Source organism: Diceros bicornis, chromosome 16, assembly GCF_020826845.1.
Source record: "Diceros bicornis minor isolate mBicDic1 chromosome 16, mDicBic1.mat.cur, whole genome shotgun sequence".
Taxonomy (NCBI): domain Eukaryota; kingdom Metazoa; phylum Chordata; class Mammalia; order Perissodactyla; family Rhinocerotidae; genus Diceros; species Diceros bicornis.
The window spans coordinates 65227257-65243219 of NC_080755.1; the positions used below are offsets into that span (position 1 = coordinate 65227257).

Here is a 15963-nt window from a genome sequence, read left to right on the forward strand (position 1 = left end):
TGTATCTTTGATGAATAAATGTTTGAAAATAATCATAATACCTTTGTTAGTTACGATCCATCAATCTAAATGTTAATGTATTTCATCCCTTTAGCAAACTCGAAACACAGACACTATCAAGTGTAAGAAATTGAAAGACAAGAAATAAAATTTGGGAAAAAAGTATTTTTCCTATTACTAGTAATGCTAAGCTTGCATATGGCCCCATTCCCATTTTCTGTCAGACAAGAGTCCTGGTCTGTTTATTTTCCTCCATGCTACGTGTTATTTCAGCGAAACTGATGTTCACTATTTTTTGTTGTCTATAGATCATACTGATTTGTAAAGCGTCTGGAAGTGTTTCTCTTAAGCAGGTTAACCTTTGCTTTCATTAATTGTCATGATTTGGTATCTTATTTATAGTCTAATTGTGGAATATAAAGAAATATTTAAACAACACAAATACTTTTATCATGGATCGTTTTATTTTATGTAACTATTTTGCAGAATGAAAGCTATCATATTCTTAAAAGCAAATGTATATCTTTTTATTTTTTCTTTGGAGTAAATCCTTAAGTAACACTAAAATTAAAAAACCTACATAGTTCGCATAGTTTGTAAATAGATTCAGAATTCCATGTGCAATGAGTTACTTTTAAAAACTAAGTTTTATTACCTAAGACTCAGAGGCATTAGGAAGAGCATATAAATATTGGTGAGGTAATGATAATGTGAAGTGAGGTTACCTTTAGATCTCAGAAGAGTAAATTTGGGCTATATAAGTTATTCTTGTGGGGCTGCTTCTGTGTAAAGACGATTGCTTAGAAATCATAGTATATTTGTGTAGCACCCAGAAAGATCTCACTGGAACTTTAGAATAAGCCTGTGTGGTACTCATTAGGGCTCCTGCATTTAGAAAAATCCTTCAGGGAAGCCAGGGGTTCACCTGTCCCCTAGCCCTGAGGCACCCTGGGAGCTGTGGTGGAACAGACTGAGATGTTCCAGAAATGACCTCTAAAGATTGGTTGGTAAATATTATCCAATCCTGTGATGAATCTAAATCCTTAAATTTGGTTCTTAACAAGGTGCTAGAAATAGAATGGAAGTCTTCTCCAAGCTCAGAGATGGCCGATCAGTTTTCAAGCCAGCCTTCATAAATATAGCAGTAACTAACACTGGGCTTGAGTAATGGTGGAAGAATGTTTTAGATGCTTTCTCTGTGCCTAGATGTTCCTGTTCATTTTACTGCTCTCCGTAGTCCACTGTTAGCTTTATCTTAGTTTTGAAAAGTAGTCGCTGATACAGAATATTGGAATTGGTGATAAAAAATTTACACATTGTATGACTCTCCTTCCTAACTTGTATGTTTTAGCCCACAAAAGGCTTAGTCAAAGTAATATTTATATCTAACTGTCTAGCCTTCATTGTTAACATTGTGCTTAACCGTTTAAGAAATTGAGAACTTATGTCAGACATTTTATTTTTGCTAAATTACAATAACTGAAAACTATGTTTTTTTACTCTTGAAGCATTTTTAACTTATAGAAGAGACTGAAATTTCAATTAATCTCATACTGGCAATATTGATTGAAGAATCTAGAGCTACCTAATTTAAAAGAAAAAGTAATATTAAAGGGTTAGATTATTTCTGTCATTTTTAGTGGAACGGTAAATTATGTTTTGGCATAATTTCAATATTTTTATCTAATAATTGTAAAAAATCATTTTTGCTTCTTTATTCTTTAAGGTCAAGAATGGCCCTACCTATAACTGTACAGAATGTAGTTGTGTATTTAAAAGTTTAGGTAGCTTAAACACTCACATCAGCAAGATGCATATGGGTGGGCCACAGAATTCAGCAAGCTCTGCAGAGACGGCTCATGTTTTAACGGTAAGTTTTAGTAGGCTGGTTAATAGATGGATTTTTTTTTTTTTACCAAAATCTGTTATCTTAAGTATAACCCTTAAAATTGAATATTATTTAGAATATTATTTAGTAACATAAAGGTGCTATGAAAGTTTTCTATATGGAGATAAGGTGCTACTTTGTTTCTTTTTTAAATTAGTGAAAGAAAATCAATTTTTTTTAACTTTAGAATAATGTCAGATGATCCTGATTTATGGACTGTCATCTGAACCTGTAAAAATAAGACAAAATATAATTATTAATTTATGAAATTGTAATTCCTACAGTCAGTTATTGATGATTATTATTGAATATTCTTTATCCTTATGTTGTAATTGAAGAATCAGTTATCCTTTTAAAGTAATATTTCTCCATATCTAATGTGACAGTGATAATGTTTCCTGAGACTTTGGACTTTTGGGAAACTAAATTGTATTTTCCGGCACATGTATTTAAAATTATGTGAGTCAAAACACACACATTTTTAGGGGCTGGCCTGGTGGCGCAAGCAGTTAAGTGCGCGTGCTCCGCTGTGTCGGCCCGGGGTTTGCCAGTTTGGATCCCGGGTGTGCACCGACGCACTGCTTTTCGAGCCATGCTGTGGTGGCGTCCCATATAAAGTGGAGGAAGATGGGCACGGATGTTAACTCAGGGCCAATCTCCCTCAGCAAAAAGAGGAGGATTGGCATGAGATGTGAGCTCAGGGCTGATCTTCCTCACAAAAAAAAAAACAAAACACATTTTTATTCTCTTTTTGTAGGATTCTATAGCTCAGCCTTGGTCTGTTGCTTCTACTACCCTCTCAATTGATAAGAAATGGCAAAATCTGAGCATAGAGTATGGCGTCTTAACAGCAATAGACATTAGATACAGAAGTCTCAGAAGTGTTAGTGTGCGCTCATGAATGCAGTTAGTTGGTGGTTTGTGTTAAGTCAATACCTGCCTCCCACCAATGTGGAAAATAGGCCTACTTAGTATTTAGTTCCAAAGCATTGGGTTCATGTTTAGTGTTTGTTTTTTTCTTTTCTTTTCTCACAATATTTGCAGCTTGGGATGGTTCCTCAGCTTACTCTTGATCAGGGAAAATGTTGTAAATAAATTCTAAAACTGGAGAATAATTAGAGTCTAATAATTAAGTCTTAAAAATTCTACTTTGGACTGAGTTTTTTTAAATAAAATTTTCAAGGTGTAAATCAACCAAATATTAGAATTTTCACCATTTCCTTTGGCACTATGCAAATCACATATGTACATGGAGTGAATAACCTGGAATGATAATCCAGATCATTTTTAAAATTTATATTCTCAATAAAAAATTGAAAATGTACTGTAGGAGTTTGGGAACCTATAATCTACCCTACCTTTTACCCTAGCTTGAGTATGCAAAAGCATTCTAAGTCAGGTTATGCATATTGTTTTTCAAGACAATGTTCAGCCTCCTGGATTGATTATTTATGTCTCTTATTTTGCCTCTCACATTTTCTAACTCTTGACCTTTTTGCTCTACTTTTGAGAGTTTTCTTCAATTTTATCTTATGACTCCTTTATTGAATTTTTTTTAGCTTGTAAGATTTTTAATTTCTGAGAGCTCTTCATGATCTAACTGTTTCTTTTTCAAGATATTCTTTTCTGGTTTTATGTACTTTCCTCTGAAATCCAATTAGCATTTTCTTTTTAAAAGTTCTCTTCTGCTCATTGAGTTATCTGCCTTGGGTCATCTCTCCATTCTCCCCGCTTCAGATGTCTTGTAATTCTTGGTTGCCTGTTGGTATTTCAGAACAAAGCACAGTAAACCTGTGGGTGAACATGAATGGAGCTGGTTGATCTCCAGGGTCACTTGATGTGTGATTGGCCAGAGAACTAGCCCTTAAACTTGGGGTCCCTGGTGGCAGAACGTAGAAGACTTTTGTTTAGTCTGGGGAACTAAGAGCTGCAAAAGGTGCCCTTGTTCTCCCCCGATTGTTCATTCCTTTTTACCTCGTTTAGAGGCGCTCCACCATTTTTTTGCCTGAAGGTAAATGCCTAACTCCCATCTGTGGAGGAAGACACGGGGTTCACTGTCAGTCCTAAGTATTTTTCTACCATCTTTATTTTCTTTAATTAATAGACTTTATTTTTTAGAGAAGTTTTATGTTTACAGAAAAATTGAGCAGAAAGTACAGAGAACTCTCCTATACTCCCCCCCACCAGCTCCCATGGTTGCCCTTATTAACACCTTGCATTAGCGTGGTGCATTGGTCACAGGTGATGAATTAATACTGGTGCATTATTATTAACTCAAGTCCATAGTTTATGTCATGGTTCACTCTGTGTTGTATATTCTGTAGGTTTTGACAGATGTATAATGTTCTGTATCCACCACTGCAGTATTCTGCAGAATAGTTTCTCTGCTCTGCATGGTCTTTTTGATACGGCATTTCAGATTCCTGAGTTTCTGAGGAATCAGATCAGCTCTCTCCTTAGATATTCTTGGCTGTAGCTTTACAGAGCATTTATTCCTCCAATGCCTTTATTTTCCAGAAATTTTTTTGACCGTTTGTTTTCTTTCTTATTTTCTTTATTTTTTAACTTTTTAAATTCCTTCATTTTATTTTATTTATTTTTTTAATTTAAATTCTCCCATCCCCCAAAGCCCCAGTAGATAGTTGTATGTCATAGCTGCACATCCTTCTAGTTGCTGTATGTGGGACGCGGCCTCAGCATGGCCAGACAAGCGGTGCGTCGGTGCACGCCCGGGATCTGAACCCGCGTCGCCAGCAACAGAGTGCGCACACTTAACCGCTAAGCCACGGGGCCGGCCCCAAATTCCTTCATTTTAATGGGCTAATAGGAGGATGAGGTTTGTGTGTTCAGTCCTCCGTCTTGAATTGATAGTTTCTACTACCAAATAAAAAACTTAAAAAATTGAAAGTCATGAGGAAGATATGCCTATTTCTTTACTTTAAAAAGAATTGAAGTACAAATTAATGTGATTGTTCATATTTTTAATGAAAATGTTGCTGTGTTTCAGGCCACACTGTTTCAGACTTTACCTCTTCAACAGACAGAAGCCCAAGTCACCTCAGCTTCGAGTCAGCAGAATTCGCAGGCAGTGACCGATGTCATCCAGCAGCTCCTGGAGCTCTCAGAGCCGGGGCCGGTGGAGTCCAGCCAGCCCCCTCAGCCTGGCCAGCAACTGAGCATCACGGTGGGGATCAACCAGGACATTTTACAGGTGAGGCACCCTCACCTGCTCTTGTCTGTGTTTGTCAGAGACTCGATATCATTATTGAAAAATAAATATGCAGGGCTTGCAAAGTAAAGGAATTTTCATTAAAGTGTTTTTGAATTGAAAAATTATGCTGAAACAAAATATGTTTATTTAATTACTTATGGACAGTGCAGAATTCTAAATGATTTATTAATCCATAAATTAAAAAAAATTGAAAGCCCTGATTTTTTTCTCTATAAGTAAACTTAGTTGAAAAGAACAGGCATCTGTAAGTGACTTTACCTGAAAAGAATAGGCTTTTCAGAACTTTCTTGTATCTATCCTTGTTGACAGAGGCATAAGAAATGTTGTATTTGTTCTTGAAATTCTGGTGTCACTATTTTGAGAGGCAGTACTGCCTCTCTGCTCAGTGTGTGAACATTCCATGCACGTGTGGGAGAGGAGGAGGAGGAAAATAGAACGCAGAGTTCTTTTCTGATTCTTCTACCCTAGTCCAGCTTTATATTCACATTCTTCATTTCCACACAGAGATTGCCTTCCTTCTCCTTTCTATTTATTTACTTATTTTAAAACTAACCTCTCTCCTATACCTTTATGTGACAAGTTAAGTTCGCCAGAGTATAGAGAATCTCAGGATGTCATGACAGCCAAAGTCTTAAGGGTAAACCCAGTGTAACTTAAAACAGTGATTCCCAAACCTATTTAGAGACAACCAGAGTTGTCTGCGGTAAAATTGCTAAAAGTCAAATTTATTAACTTTAATTCTGAAATATAAATGCTTGCCATACCATATTTTGAGTGGAAGTGAGATGGCAGATATCAAAAGGGAGGTTTCAGCCTCAAAAATTTGGAAGTCTCACTTATAAGTGACTACTTGGAAATGTAGACTTTTATTTCTAGTAGGGTAGGATTAGAATTCTGTAGGTAAAGCTGTATTACATCTTTGTAATTGATTTTGGTAGGCAGGTTTGGGCCATCGTATCTCCTAACCTTTTAGTTTTGTTCTGTCTCAGCAAGCCTTAGAAAACAGTGGGCTGTCTTCAATTCCAGTTGCAGCACATCCTAACGACTCCAGCCACACCAAGACTTCCGCAGCACATGTTCAAAATCCAGACGTGCCCAACGTTTCAAGTGAGCAGACTGACCCTACAGATGCAGAGCAAGAAAAAGAACAGGAAAGCTCAGAGAAGTTGGATAAAAAAGAAAAGAAAATTATAAAGAAGAAATCACCATTTCTCCCTGGTAATTTTAATATGCTTTAAGATTTAGACATTTTGGATGGTGTGTTGCTTGTTTTTAAGAAACATGCCCTCCTTTTTTTCTTTCTTGTTTAATGTTTTGATAGTATCTATCTAACAGCATTGTTTGATATTTAAAATTAAAAACTAAGTTGTAAAATTTGTTAAATTATCTCTTCCTGGGGGTGTCTTCTTCGCCATGATTAGTGTCTCTTCCTGACTTGTCCCTAGGGCTTGAAACCTGAGTTGTCTTTGACTCTTCTCTCCCGCCAGCTGTCATACCCCTCCTTTCGTGGTCCTTCTGGTCTTGGCTGCTCCCTGCCTCTTGGCTATGTTGCTGTAGCAGCCTTCTGGCCAATCTCTCCCTTCATTCCACCCCAGTACTGCCCCTCTGATGACTTCTAAAGCACAGCTCCTCTGCCTGAAACCCTCAGCCGTTTCCCATTCCACCCAACTCTGTTTCTTGGCTTTTGAGCCCTCCATAACCTGCCCAACGTGCATTTCCAGTCATCTCTCCCCTGCCCTTCTGGATACAGACTATATCACAGTAAAGTGGGTTCCTGCTGTAGTCGATACAGTTACATGTTTTCTGAATGCCACACTGTCCACAGGCTTTTCTGCATCAAGAATGTCTTCTTCCTCACCCTTCTCTCCTGTTCTCTGTCAAAACTCTGACGGTCGTTTAAGGCCGGCTTAAATGCACCTCCTTGTAGAAGCTCTCTGAAGAGTGCTCTTCCTCTTCTCAACTCCCTCAGTACTTAGAATTTTTATGACTCTTGAGTCTCTTGTGTTAATTGTTGGACAGCTGGAGTACATTCCATTCATTTCTGAGTACCCCACAATGCTCAGTATGGCTCTTTGCACAGGGACAGGCATTACTAAATCTTTCTTGAATAAAATAGATTCCTGTCTTTTGGGCAAAAGTGTACCTATAAAAATATTTTCTTAGTGAATATAACCATTCTACCTCTCCCAGGTTCTTAGGAAACAAGTACTTTCTTGCTGCAAAACATGGAATAACGCTCTTGTCTCTGTTAGCACTTCTTTCTGAGAATATACTTTCTCATTGTTAACATGTGGGTGTGAAATCCTTGTTTCTCAACCCACATGCCATTGTAGTCCTACTCTCCTTTTTCCCTTGATCTGGCCTCCTCCCCAAGTGAAAAATCTAAGCAGTTTTTCATCCAGGTTCTCCTGATATCTAGAGGCAAAAAGGGCCATTTCCAAATATTTTGATTAGCTACGTGATAGGTTAGCCTTGCAGTTTTTGAGTATCTACTTTATGTGAACCTGATAAGCTGATGAAAAACCACAGCCTATGTGAAACCTTTCATACGAGTTACCACCTGCGGTTGTCTGTAGTTACCGTGCTAAAACCTTTGAAGATGCTCTAACATGGCTCTAAGCAACACTCTTCTCCAGATAAAAGGCCAGACTTGACTCCTGAAATTACTAAGTACAGTGGCTACTTAAACTGAGGAAGGTGGACTTCATCCTGGGTCACCCCTTCCAGATCTTCGGGTGTTAGAAACAGCTTTCTGTTTTGCACTGAGCATTAGATAGAGATTTCAAAATGGAATTGCAGGTAACCTTATTACACATTATTTTAATATGGAGTGTTGGGATGCTGTGGGTTTTACATTCATCTGCTTTTGTTTTGTTTTGTTTCGTTTTTGTGAGGGAGAGTAGCCCTGAGCTAATGTCCGTTGCCAATCCTCCTCTTTTTGCTGAGGAAGACTAGCCCTGGGCTAACATCCGTGCCCATCTTCCTCTACTTTATATGGGACACCGCCACAGCATAGCTTGACAAGCGATGCGTCAGTCCGCGCGTGGGATCCACACCTGCGAATCCCGGGCCGCCGAAGCGGAGCGCGCGCGCACTTAACCGCTATGCCAGTGGGCCAGCCCCTCATCTACTTTTTAAATATATTTATTATCCCTGCATACTGTTTTTATTTCCCTGTAACAACCCTACTTCTACTTTCTTATTTTGTTCCTTGTAATCTGCTAAGTGCCCAGAGCTCTGATAAATTATGACTTTTATAATTGTCTAAAAACTAAGTATAAGCTTATTCTTGGTGAGAACCTTTGCAAGCTTGTAATTTTTCTAAAAATAACCTGCATGAACATGTTTGGATTTTTATATCTACCTTGAATACTTCAAGAGACTAGCCTTTTTTTTACTCCTGCTTTTCTTTCTCTTTTAGGGAGTCTATGTTGTGAATAAAGATTTTTATATTCATGGTTCAGATAAATTACTTGTTATTCTGTATTATTTTACACTTTTTATGTAAACTTTTAAGTTTAGAAAAACTTTAAAACATTCTTATTATTGATTTGGATGTAGTTGAATTTAGTTTGAACATTCCATGATTTATCTGATTTGTCTAGAATTCTTTGATGGTAAGATAGTCACAGTTTATGAGATTTTCTTTATGTTCTCTTTTGGATTATTTGTCATGTATAATTAAATATAAATATTATCTGTACTTAAAACCTTTGACCTTTTCTTAATGGTAATCTGGTTTTGAGCTGAATATTCATTATGTATAAATATGATGTAACACCCTGTATAATATCCAAGTATTACAGAGGAAACTGCCTACTAGGAGTTTATGGTGTAGTTGTAGGGTCATTGCATGGACAGTGCATAGCAATGGGGAACAGTTTAAAGATTACAGAGGCATATTGTCAAACGATTGGTCAGTTAAAGAAGTACTCTGAGTTTAGAGATAAGACAAGTCAGTGGGCCACAGTGAGCAGGTAAGGCTTTACTGAGCTGGAAGGAAGAGAACCAAGTATTAATTAAATGAGGTGAAGCAAAAGGAGTGTTAAGTTAGATTCATGTGACGTAGGAGCACTTCCTACTCTAGGGATCATTTCAACAATTTCATTTCAGGTGCTTTCCATGTTAAAAATTATCTAAAAAATTTTGTAGCATTAAATTCTGTTGGTATATAACTATCATTTTATGCAAATCAAACATTTGGATAAGGGTGTGTTTGGTTGTAGTCACACACACACAAAATTGCTGTGCAGGTCACGAGAGTAAAATTCAACTATCCTGTTACCCAGATTTAAATTTTAGAAGGGACCTGAAAATCCATTTACTCTCTCTCCACGTAGATCCCTCTTTTTCTGTTGGATTATCTTTTTCTTATTGATTTGTTGGAGTTCTTTATATAGTCTGGATTTTATTTCTTTGTTGTTTATATGTGTTTCAAATAACTTCTTCAGAAATATCTTCTCTTTTCACTCTCTTTAAGGTGTCTTTTGATGAATAGATGAATAGAGATTCTTACTTTTAATGCAGCTATATTGATCAAGCTTTTTATTTATAGTTTGTGCATTTTGTCTTTCATTTAGAAATCTCTCCCTTACCCATGTTGAATTCTCCCATATGTTCTAACAAAAGTATTAAAAATTAGCCTTTCACATTTAATTTATTGACTCATGTGGACTTTATTTTTATGTATGCTGAGAGGTAACATTGAAATCTTATTTTTCCTGTGTGGTGACTAGTTGTCTGGCACCATTTATTGGACAATCTGTTTCTTCTTCTCAAATATGTAATGCCAGTTTTGTTATAGATCTACTTTTCCTCTATGTGTACGTCTAGCCCTCGGCTCTCAGTTCTGTTAGATTTATCTGTTTGTCTGTGTTAATATCAATGTCACACTGTCTCCATTATTTTATAATAACTCTTGAAATACATAAGATGGATCTTATCTTTCATTCTCTTCAGGATTATCTTGGTCTTGTGTTTTGAGAAAGTTGGTATCTTTAAAATACAGTGTCTCATGTTCAAGAACATGTTTCTCTTCCTATTGGTGTCTTTTATTATATAAAGCTCTTGCAAGTCTTCTATTAGATTCATTCTTTTACTTTATTTTGTTGTTCCTCCAAACTATTTTTAAATTGCATCTTCTGTTTTTTGTAGGTACATAGAAAAATAATTGACTTTTGTATATTGATTGTGAATCCAGCAACCAGTTAACTTCTATTATTAATTGTAGCAATTTGTCTGTAGATTATTTTAAGTTTTCTATGTACATAATTAATTGTATATGAATAATGATAGTTTTTCTCTTCTTGTTATGTTGGCTTGGACTTCTAATACAGCGTTGTGTAGAAGTGTTAGTGGTCTGCTTCCATCCTGATTTTCAAAGGAGATGATTTTAATGTTTTGTAATTTGAGTTTGGCTTTTTACTATAGGTTTTACATAGATACCTTTCAGATTTAGGAATTTCCTTTCAATTATTAGTTTTCTAAGATTTTTTTGTTTCCTTCTTTATGTTAATTGTTATCAAATGCCTTTTCTTCCTCTATCCTTATGATACAATTGGTGTAGAAACAATTTAAAGAGATGTAATTGCTATCTACAAAATATTAGTTTTGATTATTGTATTCCCCCCATACTTTATGTGTCTGCCCACATGAAAGAAAATTAAAATTTTCAAATGTTTTATAATTAGCAATTTTTTAAAAAATACACTGTTTTCCACAGTTATGGTCTTTATAAAGGACTTGATTTAAAGTTTCAAATAAAAAAATTAAAATACTAGGATAACTCGGCTGTATGTTTTAACAGCCTTTTTATATAGAACAGTTTGAGTCAGCATAGAAGCAACTTCTCCTGTTGTCATATACCTATATTTATGGAAAATTACACCCATTTTACAGAAAAATCCCAATTACATATACTGCAATAAACTCAAAGCGCTGTTAAAAAGACCAGTGTGAATGCCACAGGAAAACTGCTTCTTTATAAATTAACTGGAGTTCCTAACAATGAAGTAGGCACAGGGAGATTCAGTCCTTAGGGCTTTGCTCTCCAGAAGAACACCTTTAAATCATTTTTAAGAATTTTAGTATCAGCCTATTGGAGTGCTTGCCAAAACTCCTGAATTATTTGTGGAGCTACTTGCAAGGAGGGCAGATGTTCTTGTTGAAGATACTGAACACGTTCTGGGCCCTGTTTGAGATGGATTATTCCCAGTGTCTCTGCACACATAGGCAAAGCCTATACTGTCTGTGCATCTGCCAGATCAGAGGTTTGTTGTAAAGGTGCTGGGAAATACGTGGAGGCACTGGGCTTATAAACAAAATCAGCATATCCCACTGGTCCATCTTCACCTCCCCGGAGTTCTGTCAGCTTTGATTTCTGTGAGATTCTTGGGTTTCTCTGGATTTTTGACTGCTCCTTGGGTAACAGTGACCAGCACTTGTTCGACATCCTCTGCATCTTGCTCTGCTCTGACTTCGCTCATTCCACTGTCTGTGACTATTTGCAGGGAAGCAAAGTAACTCCTCTCTAAAGCAGCAGACTGGTCATTTTCTTCTGCTTGTTGGAGCAACACTTCAAAAACTGCATAAAGCAGAGGCATGAACATCTGTTGTAAAGACAGTCCTGTATCTTAAATTTGGCTGTTATCTGGTTGATAAGAGGAATGCACTTCTGGAGGCCTTTTGCTTCACAGTCTTTGAGCATGTGTTCTGAGGAGGATGGGATGAACAGAAGAACTTCCTTCTCTAGGCAAATAATCACGCAATGAAGGAAAGTGTGAACTCCACTTCTGAGACTATCCTTTTATAAGGATAAAGGGACAATAGAGGGCTGGCAAGAATGTCTGTAAACAGTCCAGATAAACTTTGGAAGAGCCACATTGTTTCACGGTGCTTGCTGCAGAAAGTGTTGCTGGTTCCCCTGGCACATCCCACAGCATGGTTGAGACAGCCTGCTAGAGATGCCTGCCTTTCTTCGTCTTGTGCCAGCATCCATTTTTCTAACAGAACTCTAAGTTTCTCCATTAGTGGAAGTCAACAGATCCCTCATTACTGCTTGCTTCCTGTCTGCTGGTTATTCACCATTAACAACCAGCACTCCAGCTCTCTCATAATTAAGTAATTGATCATTGTTGCTCAACAAGGATTGGTAACCATTCTCAGTTGGAGCATGCTCTAATAAATCTTGTATTCTATTCAGAATATCCTCAATGAAAGGATTCCTTTGTTGAGAGATTCGACAAATCTAGAAAACAGGTAAGTGGTCCTGCTCTGTACTTTTGCACTCGAATGCTGCAGACTCCCGTGATTCAAGAAAGCCATTGGTACACATGGCATGTGTTGTGATTCAACTGTGAAAACTTCACATCTAACAACTCTACTGTCACGGATGTGTGCTGATAGGAACTAACTCCTGATGTTACCCAAGTTCACTTCACAGTCTGCAAAACATGCTTTTGAATCATCACCTGAGAAGTGAGCACCATGAGAAGAGCTTCTGCCAACATATATAGCAATTTTATTGCCACGTCAACTTCCATAAACCTTGCAGTCCACCAATTTTCAATGTGGAACTGAAGACTGCCAACGGAATCCAGCAGGAACACTGGTGAAACTTGAGCAAGCGTGTCCAACAATAATTTCAGTTGCTTTCTATTTTCTACAAACATGCCTTCATCTTCACCCTCAATTTCAAAATTACGTTCTTCATCATAAGTCAGTTTTTTCATAGTGGCCAACATAATTGCCTCTACATTAGCTTTTGCTAATCTGAGAGCACTGTATGTGGTTTCAAAACATGAAGATAATCATAACAAAACCCAATAATGTTAGAGGAGATGTCATCATCCTCATGAATTAGTAGCTGCAACAGTAGCACCACTTTTGTTTCAATACCTGGCAGTGCCTCTTGAGCATTCTTGATGTCCCCATTCTTAATTAATTTAGTCCAGCTACCTATTGATGACTCTTCCATTTCTAGCTTAGAAAATCTGGCCAGGAAGTCACCATCATCTCCCTGGTCAATGCTGAAAACCCAGTAGACTGTTATGCTTGACACAAAAATTATACTAGTTTCATTTTATCAACAGAGTCTATTCCTTTATGTACAATTTCAAATACATGATCACATGCTTCTTACTGTAGAAGTTCTATTGGCATATGACCTAATAGCATATTTATAAACCCATCGTTGGTTATAAGGATAAATCCATAAAGGGACATAAGCCTACCTACTTTAAGGCACTGACATGTCACTTCTGAATTAGTATACTGATAATTTTGTGGGATTTGGTACCATGACTCCACTAGGTTTGGAATGCACTGTTCCCACATGGTATCTTTTATTAGAGTATTCCTACTGCTTCCTCAGATGTAGGCACCACATCGCAACCCACAGACTGAATCAGTAGCAATGAGGATTCTGAGGTAGAGATCTACTCCCTAGGACTCAGGTCCACTGCTGAGAGAATGTCAACAACAACAACAACAAAAAACCAACCAAACTTGGGCCAGTTAGTGAGATATTCTGTAACAAAAAGCAAGGAGAAGACTTGGGCTGCTTTATTTCATATAAAGCTCATCTCTGGTTGGCGATTCAGCATCTGAACTTGAAGCCCAGGATATGAATGTCTCCCTAGTTAGTTGTTGAACAGTAGTTAGATCTAAATATTTGTATTTAACTCGATGTTCTAGTTCTTGAAAGCAGAACAGCTTTCTGTGACTAACACTGTATGTCCTCTGGGATGGAACTTCTGCACACACCTGCCAGGCATCTGGGGAAATCTTTAACTGCCTGAGCCCTTTGTCTAAAGTCTGAATCAGCATTTGGATTTAGCCCTAAAGAAGGCTGTCCGTCCATCCCTCTTGTTCTACTTGGAATTGTCTAACTATAATAGGTGTGCCCCTCTGATCCCCCAGAAACAAGTATCTTCCCTGTCACTCTGTCTGCCTCCCACCTGCACTGGCCAGGTCCTTGTCACCTTGTTGCCCTCGTCCTCTGCGGCGGCCATAGCTGACGCTGCAGACAGAGCTGGCTGCATCCCCTGGCACCTTCTCTTGTGTGGAAACTGATTGAAGAGTGAGGAGGACACGTCTAGGCCTTTTTCTCTCCTGCTGAACACCTTCCCGCAGCATGTAAGGCTCTCCTTCATCTCACCCTGTCTGCCTCTCAAGCTCTAACTTTTGCTGATTCCCACTAGATGTCTCACACTCTGGCCATATTGAACTCTAAATTTCTGGAACTTCATACGTGGCTTTTGCTTATTCCTTTGCCTGGTAAATGTACCTCAAGTCACGTCCTTCTTGGCAATCAAAGATGGGCCTTCTGAAGCTCAGCTAGAGGCTCCTGTCACGTAGGCAGCATTTTTGAGTGCTCTTCTCCCTGTGGGATGAATCGGCGCTGTCTTTGCATGTCTCATGCTCTACAGTACATGCATGCTTGTGTTGCCACACCTTAGTCTCTTCAAGGGTGGGGGCATGCCCTGAATGGTACTCGCCACCTCGTAAATGCGTGGTAAATGTTCTCCTTAAAGTAAAGCTGGGAGGACAGACCTTTCTGAGAAAATTGCGCTCAGGCTGTAGAATCGCACAGACCTCAGTATGCGCCTTGACTCTTCCATTTACTGGCCTCTGACCTTGGGCAAGTGAGTTAACCTTTAAAATGTCAGCCTTTTCATCTGTAAAATGAGGCAATGATAGAATAAATGGAAGAGAACTGAGGGAGAAAATCCATGGTAGAACAGTGCCTGATGCACAATAAGTTCTTAATGAATACATATATTTTAAAATTATTTTTTAAATAGGTGAAAGTTGCTCATGCCACACAATTCAAAAGATACAAAATGGTATACAGTGAAAAGTCCCCAGCTCATTCTTGTTCTCTACGCACCCATACCCAGAGCAGCCACTGTCACTGCGGTCTTCTGTGTCCTTTAAACAAGCATAGGCCTATTGTTATATATATTATTTTTTTTTAGCAGGATGAGTGGCATACTATATATATTATTTTACGGTTTACTTTTTTCCACCTGATATTTTATTTTACAAAATTCCTGAATAGCATCCCATTTTATGGATAATTTAATAATATTTAGGTTATTTGTAATCTTGCTGATACAAACAATGCTGCGGTAGATCAGTCTGTAGCTCTGTCATTTCACATGTGTATCTGTAGGGTTCATTTCTGGAAATGTCAGAGGTTTCGAAGGAGAAGTTCTGTAAAGTTCTGTAAAGATTGTTTTAAGGTTATAATGTTGAAATAATTTCAGGCTTAACAGAAATGTTGCAAAAACAATACAAAAAATTCCCATATGCTTTTCATCTAGTGTCCCCAAATAGTAACATTTTCCTACGTTTGCTTTCTCTTTAACTGTATTTTCCTTGACTGTTCTGAGTGTGACTTGCAGATATAACACCCCTGTAACTCTCAATACTTCAGTGTGTATTTCCTAAGACCAAGGACACTGTCTTACATAACCATAGTGCAGTCAGCAACATCAAGTTATTAAAATTGGTCCAGTCTACAGACCCTATTCAAATTTTATTATTTGTGTCACTAATGTGCTTGATAACAAAAGAAAAAATATTTTGTACATACTTTAAACATTTTGGTAAATATCGCTGATTTCCTTTCATGGAGTTTATTGATTTACACTCCCAGAAACCATGTATTGTAAACAACAATGTGAAGCTTCACCACAGCTTTTTGAAGAGATTGTTATCAAAATTGTGGAATCCTTTTTACCCATCTGGTAGGTTAAAAGATGCTTTCTTAGTGTAGTTTTAATTTAATTTTTCTCACAAGGAGTAAGGTTGAGCAGCCTTTCATGTTAAAGAGCATTTT

General features: G+C 37.6%; 1 protein-coding gene and 1 pseudogene across 6 annotated transcripts in view; one reads left to right on the forward strand and one right to left on the reverse strand.

The window, feature by feature from the left end:
• Positions 1-15963, forward strand: part of ZNF236 (zinc finger protein 236) — a 118673-nt gene that overhangs the window by 39672 nt on the left and 63038 nt on the right. For 4 of the 6 annotated variants that reach the window (XM_058557320.1, XM_058557324.1, XM_058557321.1 and 1 more), the window contains exons 7-9: positions 1727-1870; positions 4896-5099; positions 6110-6338. In XM_058557320.1, coding sequence (XP_058413303.1) covers positions 1727-1870; positions 4896-5099; positions 6110-6338 — 577 coding nt within the window. The remainder of the gene's footprint in view (positions 1-1726; positions 1871-4895; positions 5100-6109; positions 6339-15963) is intronic. The other 2 variants (XM_058557323.1, XM_058557325.1) reach the window with 1 other exon arrangement.
• On the reverse strand, positions 11133-13980 carry LOC131415490 (exportin-T-like; annotated as a pseudogene).